This window comes from Salvelinus alpinus, chromosome 27 (assembly GCF_045679555.1).
Source record: "Salvelinus alpinus chromosome 27, SLU_Salpinus.1, whole genome shotgun sequence".
NCBI classification, from domain to species: Eukaryota; Metazoa; Chordata; class Actinopteri; order Salmoniformes; family Salmonidae; genus Salvelinus; species Salvelinus alpinus.
In genome coordinates, this window is record NC_092112.1 from 36,702,595 (window position 1) to 36,724,331 (window position 21,737).

The following is a 21,737-nucleotide window of genomic DNA, read 5'->3' on the forward strand; positions in this document are numbered from 1 at the left end:
AAAACAATCACTAACAATTTACCATCTTCAACTTAGGAGTCAGAGTATACAAACAAACCTTCTCTAGTTTGAGTATCACGCTATCAAGAGGGAAGCCATATATCTGTTAATACGTTTTGTTGGCTATGTTAAAGGAAGCACACTCAGAAAAATGGCCTTACTGAAGAGCTCAGTGACTTTCAACGTGGCACCGTCATAGGATGCCACCTTTCCAACAAGTCAGTTCGTCATATTTCTGCCCTGCTAGAGCTGCCCCAGTCAACTGTAAGTGCTGTTATTGTGAAGTGGAAAAGTCTAGGAGCAACAACGGCTTAGCTGCGAAGTGGTAGGCCACACAAGTTCACAGAACGGGACCGCCGGGTGCTGAAGCGTAGTGAAACACTCACTACAGAGTTCCAAACTGCCTCTGGAAGCAAAGTCAGCTTCAAAAAAGATTACCATGTGCAATGCCAAGCGTCGGCTGGAGTGGTGTAAACTCGCCGCTATTGGACTCTGGAGCAGTGGAAACGCGTTCTGTGGAGTGATGAATCGCGCTTCACCATCTGGCAGTCCAACGGAATAATCTGCTTTGGCGGATGCCAGGAGAATGCTACCTGCCCCAATGCATAGTGCCAACTGTAAAGTTTGGTGGAGGAGGAATAATGGTCTGGGGCTGTTTTTCATGGTTCGGGATAGGCCCCTTAGTTCTAGTGAAGGGAAATCTTAACGCTACAGCATACAATTACATTTCAGACAATTCTGTGCTTCCAACTTTGTGGCAACAGTTTGGGAAAGGTCCTTTCCTGTTTCAGCATGACAATGCCCCATGCATAAAGCGAGGTCCCTACATAAATGGTTGGTCGAGATCGGTGTGGAAGAATTTGACTGGCCTGCACAGAGCCCTGACCTCAACCCCATCGAACAGCTTTGGGATGACTTGGAAATCCGACCACGATCCAGGCCTAATCATCCAACATCAGTGCCGTACCTCAATAATGCCCGTGTCTGAATGGAAGCAAGTCCCCACAGCAATGTTCCAACATCTAGTGGCAAGCCTTCCCCAAAGAGTGGAGGCTATTATAGCAGCAAAGGGGGGACCAACTCCATATTAATGCCCATGATTTTGGAATGAGATGTTCGACGAGCAGCTGTCCACATACTTTTGGTCATGTAGTGTATAAACAATCAAATCTTACCATCTCCAGATCCAATATACGATCCTGTGAAGACAAGAACCACAGTTACTTATTGTTTAATGACCAAGAGACGTGTATGAGTGACTGAAAGCGTGTCAAAGCTTAAACCACTAAACAGTGAGTCAGCACGGCGTGTGTATTGCCAATAAACAAGCAACAGGGGACGGAACAGAAGAAGCTGTGGAGAACACGCTCCTCTCTCTCCTCCCTCTCATCTGGCTCCTGAGTGATGTTGGTTCTCTAATGATGCATAAGTGATGCGATGCGTCTTATCGGCCTGTCACTCATCTATCCCCACACCTGCTAGATTCCCTCCCTCTCTCCCCCTCCTCCCCCCGTCCTGTGACTGCGCTGGCTGTTGGGTGGCAGCAGTGTGTGGTTGAACTCGACTCCTCATTCTTCTTAATTAAAGGCCTGGCTGGGTCCGAGGGGACTGATTAATTATAGCAGGTGCACACACGTACAGACACAGATGGGCCCCAGTACACACACACACACACACACACACACACACACACACACACACACACACACACACACACACACACACACACACACACACACACACACACACACACACACACACACACACACACACACACACACACACACACACACACCACTTTGAGGAGAAAATGGAAAACAGACTGTGTGACTGGACAGGACTGCCATGGGGTTTAGGATGTTATAGCTGGATTGGGGATGGTGTGTAGTGATGTTTAATAGAAGAGAGAGAGGAGGTAGTACTAGTACTATAACAGGGTACTCTTTCTGAGGGTCAGTCTGTGTGTTGGGTCCCTGGACAGCAGGCTGCATTGTTCAGACAGAGGAGCAAGGCCAACATGGGTTTCTGGCTCACCTGAAGACTTCTCATCTCATTTTCCTTCCTCCGAGTCTTCTCCAGGAGTTCTTTAATGAGACAAGCACATGAATAATTACCATCTAATATAATATTCACATAGACAGAGGCATTTGGGACCCACAGCCTTAACACCTTGACTAGCCATGCTATCAGCGGCTATGAAACTTTTCCTATTCTGAACAACGTTGCTGTCAGTCTCAACACCTCCCTAAACTTGGTCAAATCAAATAGATTGCTGTGATTGCTGCTCATTGGTCTCCCACTCCCTGCTGCCTGCTGTCTCGCTGAGCTGAGAGCTGATCAGGCTGGCTGGGCTGGGAGAGGAGGCTGCTCCCAGCTCACACATTCAATATTCAATCACTAGGCATTGGATGACTGCTTTCTACCCTCGTCCCTCTGTCCCTGCCCACCTCTGTCACTCACACTCACACACACTCCACCACGTGCCCACCCAGCCGGAACCCCATGCCGCCACCTCAGGAATACCCAAGCAGCCACTGAGCCACTTGCCAATCTCCAGATGGCACCAGCGAGACTCTGGCAGTCTAAACGGGTCTAAAAATGACGGGCCACATGACGTGAGAGAGAAAGTCACAGACTGCCAAACTGCCTTCTCTCGCTCACTCAGTCTCTCTCCGTTTAATCTTAACGTGTAGAAGTCAGTTACTGATGCAAGACCTGTAATCCAACAGCTATCTACCACAGACTGTGTTTTAGTAAATAGGGAGGTGTTAAAAGTTGGACCTTACGCAAGAGAAAAAGTTCCTCTGAAAAGTACTACAGTAGTGTTTAAGAAAGAAGGCAAAAGTTCCAAGGTGTGTGCCTTAACGCTACAGCATGGCAGCCGTGTATATCTCAATATCAACTGTGATTGTTTTTAATTCAAATGTTAAATAAGAGACAAAAAATTCTTCTTAGCAAAGAACAATTTCTGAAACAAGACTAGGACTGTCTGGGAGTGGTCTGAGTGGGGAAGGGAAAACGGAAAATGATCCGCTATTGGCAGAGAAGTTTGGAACTCTTATCGGTCTATTAACTAATTTCAAAGTCTTTTTAAACAGCTCTTACACTAAAAGGGCATTATCATCATTTCCACAATTCCACACTATTATTCCAACCTCAGTGTGTTAAATATATATAAAGCACAGGGAAATTAAGTTTTTGACTGCAATGGGCCTTTAAGTTGGCTGACCTGAACTTAACCAATTGAAAAGTAAGAGGGAGAAAAGTACACTGGCACCAAATGTCAGCAACCAAAAACTTCCTCTGAAAACTTCTGAAGTAAGTTATGATGATCAAAGACATGAGTGCACCCAGTGAACCGTATATCTAGATAGAACAAATACATCTAAGATGTGTTGCTGTTCGTTCCTAATGAGAGAGAACATTTCCAGATGGCCCAATTTAGTTTTCTGCTGTTTTGTACCAAATCACGCCAAAGATATACAGCTACCAGCCTCTTTCCTAAGGGGAAGGCAGAGTTGGGGGTTAGACAGCATCATTGTAAATAAGAATTTGTTCTTAACTGACTTGCCTAGTTAAATAAAGTTTAAATAAAAATACAAATTACTATGGTGTCTAGGATCCACAATGTAAGGGCTGGGAATTGCCAGGGACCTCACGACACGATATTATCACGATACTTAGGTGCCGATACGATATATATTGTGATTCTATATCTATTGCTATTCGATACAGCGATTTTATTGTGATTTGATATTCCAAACATATTGCTCACTATATGTCTGCTGCAGCGAGACAAGAGAGAGCATGAGATTTTTGGGGGGATTATTCAGGGAAATAAAAATGCTGAAAACATGTTGGCTCATTATTTACATTTTAGGCATTTAGCAGATGCTATTATCAAGAGTGACTTACAGGAGCAATTAGGGTTAAGTGCCTTGCTCAAGGGCACATCGACAGAATTTTCACCCAAGCTCTGTTTCCATTGGCACTAGAAAGTCAGCTCGGTGGGCTAGCTCAAATTGCGTTTCCACTGCCTCCAGAAATGTGAAATTATGTCATGTTGCTAGGTAAACAATATGTGAATGTTATGCATTTGCAGAAATTAACACATATTAAGAACTACAGACAAAAACAAGGACACTCGAGCAGATAGAAACACAACCATAATGAGGCTAGCTACATGTCGGACAATTCATTAGCAACCGTCTCGATGGAACAGAAAAAGCCTGGCTTCGCTAATGTTGCTAGCTAGCAAGATGTTGATAAATGTAATTCACCCTCACCATGCTGTAATTAACGTTAACCCAAACTCCAACCATTGCCAGCCAGACTCAGAGCCACGTATTTAGCTTGCTAATATTAGCTAGCTAGATAAACGGTTAACGTCGTCGCAAGCATAAAAGGCTAGCTAACTTAATTACTACCTTGCTGGCCATGGCGTTGCTTATTAGCTAGCTAACCAAGCGAACTAGAAGACAGGTTTGATATTATGTAGCTAGCTTTCAATACGACCTGGCCAGCTATAATTCCTGCTAGCTCACGCTAGCTAGCGAGCTTGTTTCAACTCTGATGTGCTAGCTAACGTTAGGTAGCTACCATTAGAGGGCTGACTGTTCTCATACATAAAAGTTTATTGTGTAGCACAAAAATGAATCAAGGCTCATGCTATGGTGGTAATTCGTGTTATGTCTGACTACTGCAGTACTGCTTGTCCATGTGCTTGCTAACAGCCACAAGCCCAGACGAGTTAGCTAAACCTGTTAGCATCCAGCAGTGATCAGCTGGTGGTTGCATAGTAACGGCGTCACCAACCAGAATTCTAATCAAGCTAGTTGTGAAACTGGGCTGTGCTGGCCCTGGTTTCCCTTGAACCAGCTCGAAATTGAGAATTCCACCCGAGTCAGCTCGAATTTGGCCCTATTTTTAAGTGCCAGTGGAAACGGGGCTCTAGTCGGCTCGGGGATTCGAACCAGCGACCTTTCGGTTACTGGCCCAACGCTCTTAACCGCTAGACTAACTACCTATTTAAATAGAAGATGGAGAACAAAGTGACCAGTCGATTAGCACTAGTTAACGCAACCTAGCAAAAATAATTATTGAAGTATTGATATAATATTGTCCAAAATAACATAGCGATTTGTAACTGTATCAAGCACCCCCCATCACTACGCTGTTCCAGCCAGAGCAGCACAGCACGTCTGAATGAGAGAGACTGGTTGATTAGGTCTTTGTCTATGTCCGTCAGTCTGTGTAAAACAGAGGGAGGAGAGAGCTCAGAATTAGACGGAGGTTCCCCTGGTTGTTGTGATGAAACCTGCTCTGCTGGGTCCCCCTTCTCTAACTCATTATCAAGAGTTTAGTTTATAAACTGGGAGAGATAAGAGCTTCCCTGTGTGGGAGGAAGAAATGAGAGAAACAAACCAAGGCATTTGCAGAAATGAACACAAATTAAGAACTACAGACAAAAACAAGGACACTCGAGCAGATAGAAACACAACCATAATGAGGCTTGCTACATGTCGGACAATTCATTAGCAACCGTCTAGATGGAACAGAAAAAGCCTGAATGAGCCCATATTGCAGCTCTTAAACTGATGTACGGGAGCTTTAGTAGTTGGCCCTCAATCAATGAATGAATCAATCAATCGGATCCGGCCCTACCTTTCTTCTCTGTGCTGATGGAGTGCAGTAGTTTCTCCTGCTGGTCCAGTCTCTGTAGCAGGGCCTGTCTTTCAGAGTCTCTGCTCTGTCTCAGTCCTTTCAGCTGTTCTCTGTCCTGCTGGACCTGCCGACGCAGCTTTCTCTCTCTGGCCTCATGGACAGACACCTCCTCACATAGCCAACGCAGCTTGGTCTGGAACACACACACACACACACACTGTTACACACACTGTTACACACACACAGCCTCATTTCATTATGCAGTCATACCCACAATGCCACACACACAGGTTGTTTCTCAGTCTCTCACATTCACACCCCAAAAAACCTGATGAATTGTCAGTTTCTCCCAATAGCGACAGGTGGGTCAATGCTTTTAAAGTATCTCCATAAAAGATGGATAATGTAGTGTACCTTGGTCTCAGCCAACCAGCGATGAGGGTCTTTCTGGAGTCCAGGATTGAGGGATATGGCCTAGAAATAACAAACACAGTTAAGGTCTAGAAGTATGGAAACCATCAAGATTTGAAGGTGTAGAAATCCCAGAGCCCTAAACCGCTCCTACCTAGAGCTATAAATGGCCATTTCCAGCAACATCACACACACAGTTGGGAGAGACACACAACATTCTCTGACTGTCACATAAAACAAAAAAATCTATATATATACCCTTCTGCTGTCAACACAGTCTGTGTCTCTGCGTGGGTCAGCAGTGGCAGACAGAGTTGGGCATAACAGACAGTGTGTACGTGTGTGTGTGCGCTTTCCTGCATGTGCGTACGTGCGTCTACAACTGTGTGAAAGTGTGTGATCATGTACAGAGGTAGCAACCTGCCCCTTCTCTCTCCCTGTACCCTTTAGCGATCAAAAGCCCAGTGTGTAATGTTGGGAGGCTGATAAAACGGTGTGAAAGCGCAGGATATATTATAGGAGGAGTAAAAAGCACTGTTTGACAGACAGCACCCAGGTGAAATGAAAGAAAGATGGAACAGGCAGCAGAGCAGTGATGTCGGAGCAGGGTGTGAGATGCATACTGCCTACATAAACAGCTGCTTGTTCAAAACTCCTCCAAGAAGAGAGAGAAGGGGGGGAGTAGAGAGGAGGAGTAGGGGGAGGATGACAAGGAAGAGAGGGAGGAGGAAGAAGAAGATGAGGAGGGGGAGAAGGAATGAAAAATAGGAAGAAGGAGGAGAGGGGTAGCATGAAGGAGGTGTTATAGTTATGTAATAGTTAATGAAAGGCAGCTTAATGCCGCTTGTTCCTCTCTAACCTTTAACTTTAATGATCCCCCTCATTAGCCCAATCCTTGACACAGTTTGACTCCTTTATAACATGACAAATTACAGATGAACATTGCATTAGGCCGACTCGCCTCGGTGCATATTGGAAAATCTATATGCTGGAGCAAAGAGGGCTAACTGGCTTCGTTAAACTCAGCGGAGAGGGAACAGGACAGGGTTTGTGGGAATATTTTGTATTGCCCTAAGAGACTGGGACATTTAAAGGCCTTTTGTGTTTTGGACTACAAACAAACAAACACACGTTACCAACCCACTCTTCACTCTGTGAATGAATACAGATTATTGCAAATCATCTAATGTAGATAGACCTCTGAGTCACTCTAATCATTATTACTGTATGAGGTATTATTGGTTGCGTTACCCCTGTGCTGTGACTTGTGTATATATGGTGTGTCTGGCAAACAGGCTACACTAGGCAGTCTCTTCTGCTGATGTGTGTGTGTGTGTGTGGTAGTGGTACTCTCTCTCTCTCCTACACTATTCACATCGGCAGTGTAAATACCTGCCTGTCGACCCAACAGAAACCTTTATCTTTACACCTCTCTAACAACACCGCTACGGGTTTAGGTCAAAGTGTGTGTGGAATAGGTGAGGGTGTGTTAGTGTGTGAGGAATAGGTGAGGGTGTGTATGAGGAATAGGTGAGGGTGTGTATGAGGAATAGGTGAGGGTGTGTATGAGGAATAGGTGAGGGTGTGTATGAGGAATAGGTAAGGGTGTATGTGAGGGATAGGTGAGGGTGTATGTGAGGGATAGGTGAGGGTGTGTTAAAGTGTGTGAGGAATAGGTGAGGGTGTGTTAAAGTGTGTGTGGAATAGGTAAGGGTGTGTTAAAGTGTGTGTGGAATAGGTGAGGGTGTGTTAAAGTGTGTGTGGAATAGGTGAGGGTGTGTTAAAGTGTGTGAGGAATAGGTGAGGGTCTGTATGAGGAATAGGTAAGGGTGTGTATGAGGAATAGGTAAGGGTGTGTATGAGGAATAGGTAAGGGTGTGTGTGAGGGATAAGTGAGGGTGTATTAGCGTGTGAGGAATAGGTGAGGGTGTGTTAAAGTGTGTGTGGAATAGGTGAGGGTGTGTTAGTGTGTGAGGAATAGGTAAGGGTGTGTATGAGGAATAGGTAAGGGTGTGTGTGAGGGATAGGTAAGGGTGTGTGTGAGGGATAGGTGAGGGTGTGTTAAAGTGTGTGTGGAATAGGTGAGGGTGTGTTAAAATGTGTGTGGAATAGGTGAGGGTGTGTTAAAGTGTGTGAGGGATAGGTGAGGGTGTTACATGCAATATGCATGGTAACATGCAATTAAATGTCAATAGAAAAGCCATGACACGAGCCTATCAGACACAAGACTACCAGACGAGCTAGATTACTTCTATGCTCGCTTCGAGGCAAATAACACTGAAACATGCATGAGAGTATCAGCTGTTCCGGACGACTGTGTGATCACGCTCTCCACAGCCGATGTGAGTAAGACCTTTAACTTCTTTGATATAGGGGGCAGCATTTTCACTTTTGGATGAATTGCGTGCCCATAGTGAACTGCCTCCTACTCTGTCCCAGATGCTAATATATACATATTATTATTACAATTGGATATAAAACACTCTGAAGTTTCTAAAACTGTTTGAATGATGTCCGTGAGTATAACAGAACTCATATGGCAGGCAAAAACCTGAGAAAGAATCCAAACAGGAAGTGAGAATTCTGAGACTGGTCAATGTTCAACTCCTCGCCTATTCAATTCCCTGTAAGATATGGATCTGTTTGCACTTCCTACGCCTTCCACTAGATGTCAACAGTCTGTAGAACGTGGAAAGAAGCCTCTAGTGTGATGTGGGGCCGGATGGGAGGTGTTTCAGTCATTGGTCTGGCAGAATGCCAGTTCCTGGTCATGCGCTTTCCTCATGATATCGCCTTGCGTTCCATAACTTCTACAGACATGAAGGAATGCTCCGGTTGGAACGTTATTGGATATATATGATAACAACATCCTGAAAATTGATTCTCTACTTAGTTTGACCAGTTTATTCGACCTGTTATATAACTTTTTGAAGTTTTCGTCCGAGTTCGCCTGCATCTGCGCGAGCGTTTGGACATGTGCACTAAACATGCTAGCAAAAGTAGCTACTTAGACATAAGTAATGGACATTATCGAACAAAACAACAAGGATTCCTGGGAGTGCATTCTGATGAAGATGATCAAAGGTAAGGGAATATTTATGATGTAATTCCGTATTTCTGTTGACTCCAACATGGCGGAGAAATGTTGTTATTTTTGAGCGCCGTCTCAGATTATTGCATGGTGTGCTTTTTACGTAAAGTTTTTTTGAAATCTGACACAGCGGTTGCATTAAGAACAAGTGTATCTTTAATTCTATGTAAAACATGTATCTTTCATCAAAGTTTATGATGAGTATTTCTGTAATTTGACGTGGCTCTCTGCAATTTCTCTGGATATTTTGGAGTCATTTCTGAACATGGCGCCAATGTAAACCGAGATTTGTGGATATAAATATGCACATTATTGAACAAAACATAAATGTATTGTGTAACATGATGTCCTATGAGTGTCATCTGATGAAGATCATCAAAGGTTAGTGATTCATTTTATCTCTATTTCTGCTTTTTGTGACTATCTTTTGCTGGGAAAATGGCTGTGTTTTTCTGTGGCTATGTACTGAGCTAACATAATCGTTTGGTGTGCTTTTGCCGTAAATCCTTTTTGAAATCAGACATGTTGGCTGGATTCACAACATGTGTAGCTTTAATTTGGTGTCTTTCATGTGTGATTTCATGAAAGATTGATTTTTAAAGTAATATATTTGAATTTGGCGCGCTACATTTTTTCTGGCTTTTGGCCAAGTGGGACGCTACCGTCCCACATATCCCAGAGAAGTTAAACACGTCAACATTCACAAGGCCGCAGGGCCAGACGGATTACCAGGATGTGTATTCAGAGCATGCGCTGACCAACTGGCAAGTGTCTTCACTGACATTTTCAACCTCTCCCTGTCTGAGTCTGTAATACCAACATGTTTCAAGCAGACCACCATAGTCCCTGTGCCCAAGAACACCAAGGTAACCTGCGTAAATGACTACCAACCCGTAGCACTCACGTCTGTAGTCATGAAGTGCTTTGAAAGGCTGGTCATGGCTCACATCAACACCATTATCCCAGAAACCCTAGACCCACTCCAATTTGCATACCGCCCAAACAGATCCAGAGATGCAGTCTCTGCACTCCACACTGCCCTTTCCCACCTGGACAAAAGGAACACCTATGTGAGAATGCTATTCATTGACTACAGCTCAGCGTTCAACACCATAGTGCCTTCAAAGCTCATCACTAAGCTAAGGACCCTGGGACTAAACACCTCCCTCTGCAACTGGATCCTAAACTTCCTGACGGGCCACCCCCAGGTGGTAAGGGTAGGTAACAACACATCCGCCACATCTGAGCACACCCCAATTCTCATTGACAGGGCTGTGGTGGAGCAGGTTGAGAGCTTCAAGTTCCTTGGTGTCCACATCACCAACAAACTAACATTTATTAATTTTATTTAATTGAACCTTTATTTAACTAGGCAAGTCAGTGAAGAACAAATTCATATTTACAATGACGGCTTACCGGGGAATATTGGGTTAACTGCCTTGTTCAGGGGCAGAACGACTCATTTTTCACCTTGTCAGCTCAGGGATTCAATCCAGCAACCTTTCGGTTACTGGCCCAACGCTCTAACCACTAGGCTACCTGCCGTCCCAGGTCCAATCACACCAAGACAGTCGTGAAGAGGGCACGACAAAACCTATTCCCCTTCTGAAGACTGAAAAGATTTGGCATGGGTCCTCAGATCCTCAAAATGTTCTACAGCTGCACCATAGAGAGCATCCTGACCGGTTGCATCACTGCCTGGTATGGAAACTGCTTGGCCTTCGACCGCAAGTACTACAGAGGGTAGTGCGTACGTCCCAGTACATCACTGGGGCCAAGCTTCCTGCCATCCAGGACCTCTATACCAGGCAGTGTCAGAAGAAGGCCCAAAAATTGTCAAAGACTCCAGCCACCCTAGTCATACTGTTCTTTCTGCTACCGCACGGCAAGCGATACTGGAGCGCCAAGTCTGGGTCCAAGAGGCTTCTAAACAGCTTCAACCCCCAAGCCATAAGACTCCTGAACAGCTAATCAAATGGCTACCCAGAGTATTTGCATTGTCCCCCCCCACTCTTTTACACTGCTGCTAATCTCTGTTATTATCTATGCATAGTCACTATAATAGCTCTACCTACATGTACATATTACCTCGACACCGGTGCCCCCGGACATTGACTCTTTACCTGTACCCACAGTATATAGCACCGCTATTGTTATTTACTGCTGCTCTTTATTTATTTGTTACTTTTATTTTTGGGGGGTATTTTTCTTAAAACTGCATTGTTGGTTAAGGGCTTGTAAGTAAGCATTTCACCTGTTGTATTCGGCGCATGTGACAAAATGCGACTTGATTTGACAACGGAGGAAAATGGAGCGTTTGCTGTGGCGTTCCAGCTGTAGACTTTGTAGCGTTAGTTGGAAGGATTAAATGGTGTGAGTTTACTTATCAAAATAACGTGCAGGCATCACGAGCATATGTCAATTAAGTGAATGTGCCGCTTTTGTGATGGGTGTGTTAAAGTGTGTGTGAGGAATAGGTATAGGTGTGTGAGGAATAGGTATGGGTGTGTTAGTGTGTGTGAGGAATAGGTATATGTGTGTGAGGAATATGTAAGGGTGTGTTAACGTGTGTGTGAGGAATAGGTATAGGTGTGTGAGGAATAGGTATGGGTGTGTTAGTGTGTGTGAGGAATAGGTATATGTGTGTGAGGAATAGGTATGGGTGTGTTAGTGTGTGTGAGGAATAGGTATATGTGTGTGAGGAATATGTAAGTGTGTGTTAACGTGTGTGTGAGGAATAGGTAAGGTTGTGTTAAAGTGTGTGTGAGGAATAGGTATGGGTGTGTGAGGAATAGGTATGGGTGTGTTAAAGTGTGTGTGAGGAATAGGTATAGGTGTGTGAGGAATAGGTATGGGTGTGTTAGTGTGTGTGAGGAATAGGTATATGTGTGTGAGGAATAGGTATGGGTGTGTTAAAGTGTGTGTGAGGAATAGCCCGTCTGGTGTTCAACCTTCCCAAGTTCTCTCACGTCACCCCGCTCCTCCGCTCTCTCCACTGGCTTCCAGTTGAAGCTCGCATCCGCTACAAGACCATGGTGCTTGCCTACGGAGCTGTGAGGGGAACGGCACCTCAGTACCTCCAGGCTCTGATCAGGCCCTACACCCAAACAAGGGCACTGCGTTCATCCACCTCTGGCCTGCTCGCCTCCCTACCACTGAGGAAGTACAGTTCCCGCTCAGCCCAGTCAAAACTGTTCGCTGCTCTGGCCCCCCAATGGTGGAACAAACTCCCTCACGACGCCAGGACAGCGGAGTCAATCACCACCTTCCGGAGACACCTGAAACCCCACCTCTTTAAGGAATACCTAGGATAGGATAAAGTAATCCTTCTCACCCCCCCCCCCCCTTAAAAGATTTAGATGCACTATTGTAAAGTGGCTGTTCCACTGGATGTCATAAGGTGAATGCACCAATTTGTAAGTCGCTCTGGATAAGAGCGTCTGCTAAATGACTTAAATGTAAATGTAAATGAATAGGTATAGGTGTGTGAGGAATAGGTATGGGTGTGTTAGTGTGTGTGAGGAATAGGTATATGTGTGTGAGGAATATGTAAGGGTGTGTTAACGTGTGTGTGAGGAATAGGTAAGGGTGTGTGAGGAATAGGCATGGGTGTGTTAAAGTGTGTGTGAGGAATAGGTATGGCTGTGTGTGAGGAATAGGCATGGGTGTGTTAAAGTGTGTGTGGAATAGGTAAGGGTGTGTGTGAGGAATAGGCAAGGGTGTGTAGGAGTGTGAGTACGGAATAGGTACAGGTGTGTATGAGTGTGTGCCTATCGGGAATAGTTGATGGTGTGTGTTTACTTTGAGTTTGTCCTGGGAGTCCTTGAACAGTGCTCTGCAGGCAGCATCTATCTCCTCTGCTACAGAACTGAGGATGGACTCCTGTTCAGTGTCCAGACGAGACAGTCTGTCCTCTAGTGTCGCTACAGCCTCCTCTGACCCACGCCTCCGCTCCTCTCCCTGAACCATGCACTTCACCTGGAGGAAGGAGAGACAGAGAGAGAGCGAGAGAGAGAGAGAGTTTACAACTGTGGTTATTACGGCTTGGTCTTCCTCTACGTGGAGGACAATGCTATAATGGAAGTTTGGCCAAGCTTCCATTTCCAACATCACAACAGAAGAGACCCTAGAAAAAACAGTCAGACGGATGGACAGGTTGGGCAGAGACAACCTTGAACATCGGACCTCTCTCTCTACGTTCTAGTGTCAGCTCCACCTCCCCATACAGAGTCAATACTCTCTGGGTCTCTATGGAGATACATTAATCAATACATAATCAATATGTCAATGTAAACTAACCGGCCAGGGGCCAGGGGGAGAGGGAGGCTGTGTGTGGATGTGTGGATCATTTATTTGTATTTTTTATTTCACCTTTATTTAACCAGGTAGGCTAGTTGAGAACAAGTTCTCATTTACAACTGCAACCTGGCCAAGATAAAGCAAAGCAGTGCGACAAACAACACAGAGTTACACATGGAATAAACAAACGTACGGTACAGTCAATAACACAATAGAAAATTCGATATACAGTGTGTGCAAATGTAGTAAGATTAGGGAGGTAAGGCAAAAAATAGGCCATAGTTGCAAAATAATTACAATTTAGCAATTAAACATTGGAGTGATAGATGTGCAGAAGATGAATGTGCAAGTAGAGATACTGGGGTGCAAAGGAGCAAAAAAATAAATAACAATATGGGGATAAGGAAGTTGGATGAGGATATTTACAGATGGGCTGTGTACAGGTACAGTGATCGGTAAGCTGCTCTGACAGCTGATGCTTAAAGTTGGTGAGGGAGATATAAGACTCCAGCTTCAGAGATTTTTGCAATTCGTTCCAGTCATTGTCAGCAGAGAACTGGAAGGAAAGGCGGCCAAAGTAGGAGTTGGCTTTGGGGATGACCAGTGAAATATACCTGCTGGAGCGCGTGCTATGGGTGGGTGTTGCTATGATGACCAGTGAGCTGAGATAAGGCGGGGCTTTACCTAGCAAAGACTTATAGATGACCTGGAGCCAGTGGGTTTGGCAACAAATATGAAGCAAGGGCCAGCCAACGAGAGCATACAGGTCGCAGTGGTGGGTGGTATATGGGGCTTTGGTGACAAAACGGACGGCACTGTGATAGCCTACATCCAATTTGCTGAGTAGAGTGTTGGAGGCTATTTTGTAAATGACATCGCCGAAGTCGAGGATCGGTAGGATGGTCAGTTTTACGAGGGTATGTTTGGCAGCATGAGTGAAGGATGCTTTGTTGCGAAATAGGAAGGCGATTCTAGATGTAATTTTGGATTGGAGATGCTTAATGTGAGTCTGGAAGGAGAGTTTACAGTCTAACCAGACACCTAGGTATTTGTAGCTGTCCACATATTCTAAGTCAGAACCGTCCAGAGTAGTGATGCTGGACGGGCGGGCGGACGCGGGCAGCGATCGGTTGAAGAGCATGCATTTAGTTTTACTTGCATTTAAGAGCAGTTGGAGGCCACGGAAGGAGTGTTGTATGGCATTGAAGCCCGTCTGGAGGTTTGTTAACACAGTGTCCAAAGACGAGCCAGAAGTACACAGAATGGTGTCGTCTGCGTAGAGGAGGATCAGAGAATCACCAGCAGCAAGAGCGACATCATTGATGTATACAGAGAAAAGAGTCGGCCCGAGATGTGAACCCTGTGGCACCCCCATAGAGACTGCCAGAGGTCCGGACAACAGGCCCTCCGATTTGACACAATGAACTCTATCTGAGAAGTAGTTGGTGAACCAGGCGAGGCAGTCATTTGAGAAACCAAGGCTGTTGAGTCTGCCGAAAAGAATGCGGTGATTGACAGAGTCGAAAGCCTCGGCCAGGTCAATGAAGACAGCTGCACAGTATTGTCTTTTATCGCTGGCGGTTATGATATCGTTTAGGACCTTGAGCGTGGCTGAGGTGCACCCATGATAAACTCGGAAACCAGATTGCATGGCGGAGAAGGTACGGTGGGATTCAAAATGGTCGGTGATCTGTTTGTTAACTTGGCTTTCGAAGACTTTAGAAAGGCAGGGTAGGATAGATATAGGTCTGTAACAGTGTCTCCCCCTTTGAAGAGGGGGATGACCGCGGCAGCTTTCCTATCTTTAGGGATCCCAGACGATACGAAAGAGAGGTTGAACAAACTAGTAATAGGGGTTGCAACAATTGCGGCGGATCATTTTAGAAAGAGAGGGTCCAGATTGTTTAGCCCAGCTGATTTGTAGGGGTCCAGATTTTAACGTGTCTGTGTGTGTAACTTTAATAGGAACTAGGCCACTCAGTGGATACTGAGCCAGCAGGCCTTTAGTTACTTAGATAAATACAATGATATCTGACAGAGGTGTGGATGGGTTGTATTCTTTAGTACTGTAGGTAAAACTGACTGTGGCTGTGAAGGCATTTGTTCAAGCCCAGCATTAAGCTGATCCTAGATCTGTGGTTAAAAGCTACCTAATGTCTTCTATTTATGTCTTTGGGGAAGACCATTTGGGGCTCACCTTGTCGTCAAGTTCCTGCTTGAGTAGCTGGTATTTCCCGCGGATGTGTGAGCGTTGCTCCTCTCCTTCGCTCAGCTCCTCTGTCATCCGGTCACACTCAGTCTTCATCCTGTCCAGCTTCACACGCAGAGCCCTCACCAGCTCCTTGTCCGACGCGGCATCCGCCTGCAGGGAGGATGCGCAAAACGTGTTACAAAAAATGAACTAATAAATAAAATGGGTTAAATTTGGAAACCCTCTCCAACCTTTTAACTAAAACACAGGAGAAGGTCTGAGGGGAGCGACCTTGGAGGTATTCTTTCAGTGTTTTTAGGAAGCGAGGAAGGACGCTGGAGGATTGTGAACATGAGCTCAGAGAAGGAAGGGAAAGACTCGAGCCATCCAAGTCATAGGCTGTTCTCTCTGCCACCGCACAGCAAGTGGTACCGATGCACCAAGTCTGGAACCAACAGGACCCTGAACAGCTTCTACTCAGGTGTGTGTGTGGATTTCAGGGGTGTCCAAGCCCCTATTTGCCTAACTGCCTTGATGAGCTAGTCACACTGAAGGGTATGGGGAAGCAGAGGGTAAATATTCTGGCCTTTCTATCTACCTCTAGCCTGTAGGAACCTACTGTCCTAGATTCACCCTGGCTCAAAGCACTGGGCGTGTGAGGTCTGGGACTGCATGGATAGGCAAAGAGGAGGAAATTGAAATTACATTAAAGAAAAACGAAGCTGAACATTTTCCTGAGAAATTCCCACTTCCACTTTCAAATTCCCACTTTCATCGGGACCGATGCCAGATAACAATTTTCTAACTTTACGGTTGGGTTAACTTGACGTTGTTCAAACATTTTTTGAAGAATCAAGTTCGACCAAGGTTAATTACAAGGGAGTAATATTTATTTGATTTATTTTACCTTTATTTAACTAGGCAATTCAGTTAAAAACAAATTATTATTTTCAATGACGGCCTAGGAACAGTGGGTTAACTGCCTTGTTCAGGGGCAGAACGACAGATTTTAGCCAATTGTAATTAATTAATTACAAGGGGCTAAAATATCCACAGCTATTATAAAGCTAATAACAAGCAGTGGAGAATATACGATACACGAACTGTGAGGACTACTCTACAAGCCTTCACACACTTCATTGTTCTTAGCCCCGGGTTAGACCGGCCCTGGGCTAGCTTAGCCTGTGTTTACACAAGCATTTGTTAACCCTGAGCTAAGCTTTACCCTGGAGGATACAAGGATTCACACTTGTATCCCAAAGCCCTGGGCTAACAGACATTGGCCTAGCATTTGATTTCTAACAGTGACGGTTCGTATAAACCTTGCTCTCTTTTGAAAATCAATCTCTCCCCGTACAGAGAATGCTGTGCATGATCCAGGCGGAATCATGCGACAATATTATTATCATGGTAACATGCAATTAAATGTCAATAGAAAAGCTATGACAACGGAGAAAAATGGAGCGTTTGCTGACGTTCCAGCTGTAGAGTTTGTAGCGTTAGTTGGAAGGATTAAAATGATATGAGTTTACTTATCAAAATAACGTGCAGGCATCACGAGCATATGTCAATTAAGTGAATGTGCCGCTTTTGTGATTGAACAGTTAAAACATTCTAGGTGTTGTTATTGACCCTGTTTCACACTGGCTATTTTGGCAACGTGTTTCTGGGACTAACCCTGGAAAGTCGGTGCCAACTCTGCTCCGGAGCATGGCCAGCTAAGGCAAAAATCACCTAGCCCCGGGCAAAAATCACCTATCCCCGGGCTAAGGTGCAGTTTGAATGCGCCTTACACGAATCAGTACCTACCTTGATCTCCTTGAGGTGATGCTCCATCTCATTCCTCTCCTTCATACAGAGTCGTAGTGTCTCCTGTATGTCTCTATCCTGCTTGGCCCTGCCGTTCTGCACAGTGGCTCTGAGACTGGCCAGCTCACTCTGGTGCACCTCCCTCTCCAGCTCCAGCTGCTGCCCCAGGGAAGCCCTCTGCTCCTGGGCTGCGGCCAGCCGCGCTGCCCCCTCCGCCCCACTCCTCTGGAGCTCCGTCCTGAACGCCGCCTCCTCAGCTAGACGGGTGGTGAGCTGGGCACGGGCGGAGGTTAACTCCTTCATGGCTGCCTGGAGGCTATGTAACTCCTTAGAAATTAAAGTCACTTTATGCTTAGTTCATTCATATTTTTAATGTCTAGACCCTGGGCAAAAGCAGTTCAATACAGTTGAAGTCGGAAGATTACATACACTTATGTTGGAGTCATTAAAATTCACTTTTTAACCACTCCACAAATGACTTGTTAACAAACTATAGTTTTGGCAAGTCGGTTAGGTCATCTACTTTGTGCGTGACACAAGTAATTTTTCCAACAATTGTCTACAGACAGATTATTTCACTTATAATTCACTGTATCACAATTCCAGTGGGTCAGAAGTTTACATACACTACGTTGACTGTGCCTTTAAACAGCTTGGAAAATTCCAGAAAATTATGTCATGGCTTTAGAAGCTTCTGATAGGCTAATTGACATCATTTGAGTCAATTGGAGGTGTACCTGTGGATGTACTTCAAGGCCTACCTTCATACTCAGTGCCTCTGCTTGACATCATGGGAAAATCTAAAGAAATCAGGCAAGATCTCAGAAAAAAATTTGTAGACCTCCACAAGTCTGGTTCATCCTTGGGAGCAATTTTCAAACGCCTGAAGGAACCACGTTCATCTGCACAAACAATAGTATGCAAGTATAAACACCATGGGACCATGCAGCCGTCATACCGCTCAGGAAGGAGACGTGTTCTGTCTCCTAGAGATGAACATACCTTGGTGAGAAAAGTGCAAATCAATCCCAGAACAACAGCAAAGGACCTTGTGAAGATGCTGGAGGAAACAGGTACAAAAGTATCTTCATCCACAGTAAAACGAGTCCTATATCGACATAACCTGAAAGGCCGCTCAGCAAGGAAGAAGACACGGCTCCAAAACCGCCATAAAAAAGACAGACTACGTTTGCAACTGCACATGGGGACAAAGATCGTACTTTTTGGTGAAATGTCCTCTGGTCTGATGAAACAAAAATAGAACTGTTTGGCCATAATGACCATCGTTATATTTGGAGGAAAAAGGGGGAGGCTTGCAAGCCGAAGAACACCATCCCAACCGTGAAGCACGGGGGTGGCAGCATCATGTTGTGGGGGTGCTTTGCTGCAGTAGGGACTGGTGCACTTCACAAAATAGATGGCATCGTGAGGCAGGATAATTATGTGGATATATGGACAATGACCCCCAAGCATACTTCCAAAGTTGTGTCAAAATGGCTTAAGGAAAACAAAGTCAAGGTACTGGAGTGGCCATCACAAAGCCCTGACCTCAATCCCATAGAAAATTTGTGGGTGGAACTGAAAAAGCGTGTGCGAGCAAGGAGGCCCACAAACCCGACTCGGTTACACCAGCTCTGTCAGGAGGAATGGGCCAAAATTCACCCAACTTATTGTGGGAAGCTTGTGGAAGGCTACCCGAAACGTTTGACCCAAGTTAAACAATTTAAAGGCAATGCTACCAAATACTAATTGAGTGTATGTAAACTTCTGACCCACTGGGAATGTGATGAAAGAAATAAAAGCTGAAAGAAATAATTCTCTCTACTATTATTCTGACATTTCACATTCTTAAAATAAAGTGGTGATCGTAACTGACCTAAAACAGGGAATATTTACTGGGATTAAATGTCAGGAATTGTGAAAAACTGAGTTTAAATGTATTTGGCTAAGGTGTATGTAAACCTCCGACTTCAACTGTATATTAGGGAATAGGGTGCCCTTTCAGACTCTGCTATGAAGTAGCCTACCTCCTGGTCTCTCTGGCTGCGTCGGGCCACGGCCTCTGCCCTCTCCTCCAGACTCTGGTTCTCCTCTCTCAGCCTAACCTGCAGGACAGACTGCCGCTGGGCCTCCTCCTCCAGGGCTATGGAGGCCTCCCTCACCTCCCTCACTTCCTGCTCTAGGCCCAGGTGACGTGCCCGCGTCTCCGACAGCTCCACGTCTTTACGGAGCACCTCTTCCTCGCTCCGAGCCAGACGCCCCAGCACCTCCGCTAGCTCCCTTCGCACCCCTTCAGTCTGCTGGGAGAAGGCTTTCAGCTGGGCCCGGGACAGCTCTCTCTCCTTACACGCCTGGGGGGAGAGGAGAGGGACGAGAGAGATGAAAAAGGAAGAGAGGGGAAAATAAGAGAGGAAGAGAGGGATGAGAGTAAGACAAACGAAGGGGGAGAAGTGAAGAGGACAATGTATTTAAAGTGCAAACACCAGCTTCAACGTAGATAGTGAAAAGCTGTCGCTCAGCTCAGATTTGTATTAAGGCTATAGGCTTAGCCCTGGTCTGTTTAAGAAAGATTGGTTCGTCTTTCCGTCTCTGATCCAACTCTTACAAATCACCCCCACTGTCTAATCTGCTGTCTGAGAGACTGTCTGCAAGGCTTTCTCCCAGCTCAGAGCGCCACTCCTAATCAGTTAATTGAGCACTTCATTCTCTGCCTCCTAATTTATTAAGAGGAGAAATTATTCAGGGTATTCATTCTTGTCACGTAGAGAACGAGCCAGGTGTCAGTCAGCTGCTGCTGGGGAGAGAGTTTTGAGGTGACTCATAGCGCAGAAAAAAACAGAGCGGTGACATTCACACTAATAACGCCTGGCTGACTGACTACAGCTAATCACTTAGCTAAGGCCAGCCAGCCATACCAGCATCCTCAGTAGATCTAGCAGATCACGCTTCCAAACCCCTGTACATGAGCCTTGTGTTCTTCAGCCTCATAAGGCCAGTATGAATCCGAAAAACGCTTTGGCAGCTGCTCTTTGGCTATTAGAAAGCTTTACCGAGAGTAACTGAGAGGAGTGCATTTGATCACTCTTCTAATCAGAAACAGTGTCATCCACAAAACCTAGCTCGATGCATCTCTTTCAATGCACCGTCACCTCCCAGTCTCAATACAGACCTGTTTGGCTTTCTCCGTGTCCAGCTGGGCCTGTCCCCTCATTTCCTCCATGTCCCTCTCCATTCTCTTGCACTTGGCCCTCCACTGTCTGACTGCCTCCTGGGCTCTGGTTTTCAGCTCCTCCCTCCTCGTGGAGCTGTCCTGGAGCAGGGCCTCAGCCTCCTCGGCCCTGAGCAGGGCCCGGGCCCTCTCGGCAGCACACGCCTCCGAACGGCCTTGGATCTCCTTCAACTGCTCCAGCATCCTCAACTGTTGCTGCTCGCGCCTCGCCAGTTCTGACGACAACACCTGGGGTAGGAAGACGATGACGAAGAGAGAGATTCAGTGAAGATAGCACAGACAAAAAAAAAAAAACGGTGGAAATATATCCTCTATACCTTTATTAAGTCAAAAATATTTCCACTACAACGTTGTTTATATCTTTGTGCTTAGTAGGGAGCGTTTGATATTTCCACTCAGTGAACTGCCTAATCTCAGCTCTATGAGGTGGATAAATGACTGTTAGCTAGCTAGATGACTGATGTTCTACTCTGACTGTTGTCTTACTTGGCACACTTAACCAGATCAAGAGAGCGTTTGCAGCAAACAGAAGCTGTGGCATAAAGACAATGTGATTCAACCTCACTCAGGCAGACATGCATAACACACACCTCCATATCGACGCGCACGCACATACACACGTACCTCGACCTGGTTGCAGAGCTGTGTTCTCTCTCGGTCTTTGCGCTCCAGAGTCCTCCTGAGATCTTCCACCTCACTGAGGACAGATGTCCTGCTCAGCTGGGCTCTCAGCTCCTGCACCTCTCTCTCCAGCTCCGACGACCGGTCTAAATGTAACAACAACAACACATCGAAGTCAGACAACACGTACACCACCGGTCAAAAGTTTTAGAACACCTACTCATTCAAGGGTTATTCTTTATTTGAACTATTTTCTACATTATAGAATAATAGTGAAGTCATCAAAACTATGAAATAACACATGGAATCATGTAGTAACCAAAAAAGTGTTAAACAAATCAGACCGCACCACCCTCTGGAGAGCCTTGCGGTTGAGGGCGATGCAGTTGTCGTACCAGGCTGTGATACAGCCCGACAGGATG

The 21,737-nt window shown here is 45.6% G+C and overlaps 1 protein-coding gene across 3 annotated transcripts in view; it reads right to left on the minus strand.

The window, feature by feature from the left end:
• The window catches only part of LOC139556487 (centrosomal protein of 128 kDa-like), a 38,779-nt gene that overhangs the window by 7,206 nt on the left and 9,836 nt on the right, over positions 1-21,737 (minus strand). For 2 of the 3 annotated variants that reach the window (XM_071370501.1, XM_071370500.1), the window contains exons 12-21: positions 21,319-21,461; positions 20,635-20,922; positions 19,493-19,816; positions 17,466-17,792; positions 15,663-15,827; positions 12,968-13,144; positions 6,079-6,138; positions 5,665-5,857; positions 2,035-2,084; positions 1,176-1,199 (exon numbers count right to left, since the gene is read on the minus strand). In XM_071370501.1, the coding sequence (XP_071226602.1) occupies positions 1,176-1,199; positions 2,035-2,084; positions 5,665-5,857; positions 6,079-6,138; positions 12,968-13,144; positions 15,663-15,827; positions 17,466-17,792; positions 19,493-19,816; positions 20,635-20,922; positions 21,319-21,461 (1,751 nt within the window). The remainder of the gene's footprint in view (positions 1-1,175; positions 1,200-2,034; positions 2,085-5,664; positions 5,858-6,078; positions 6,139-12,967; positions 13,145-15,662; positions 15,828-17,465; positions 17,793-19,492; positions 19,817-20,634; positions 20,923-21,318; positions 21,462-21,737) is intronic. The other variant, XM_071370503.1, reaches the window with a different exon arrangement.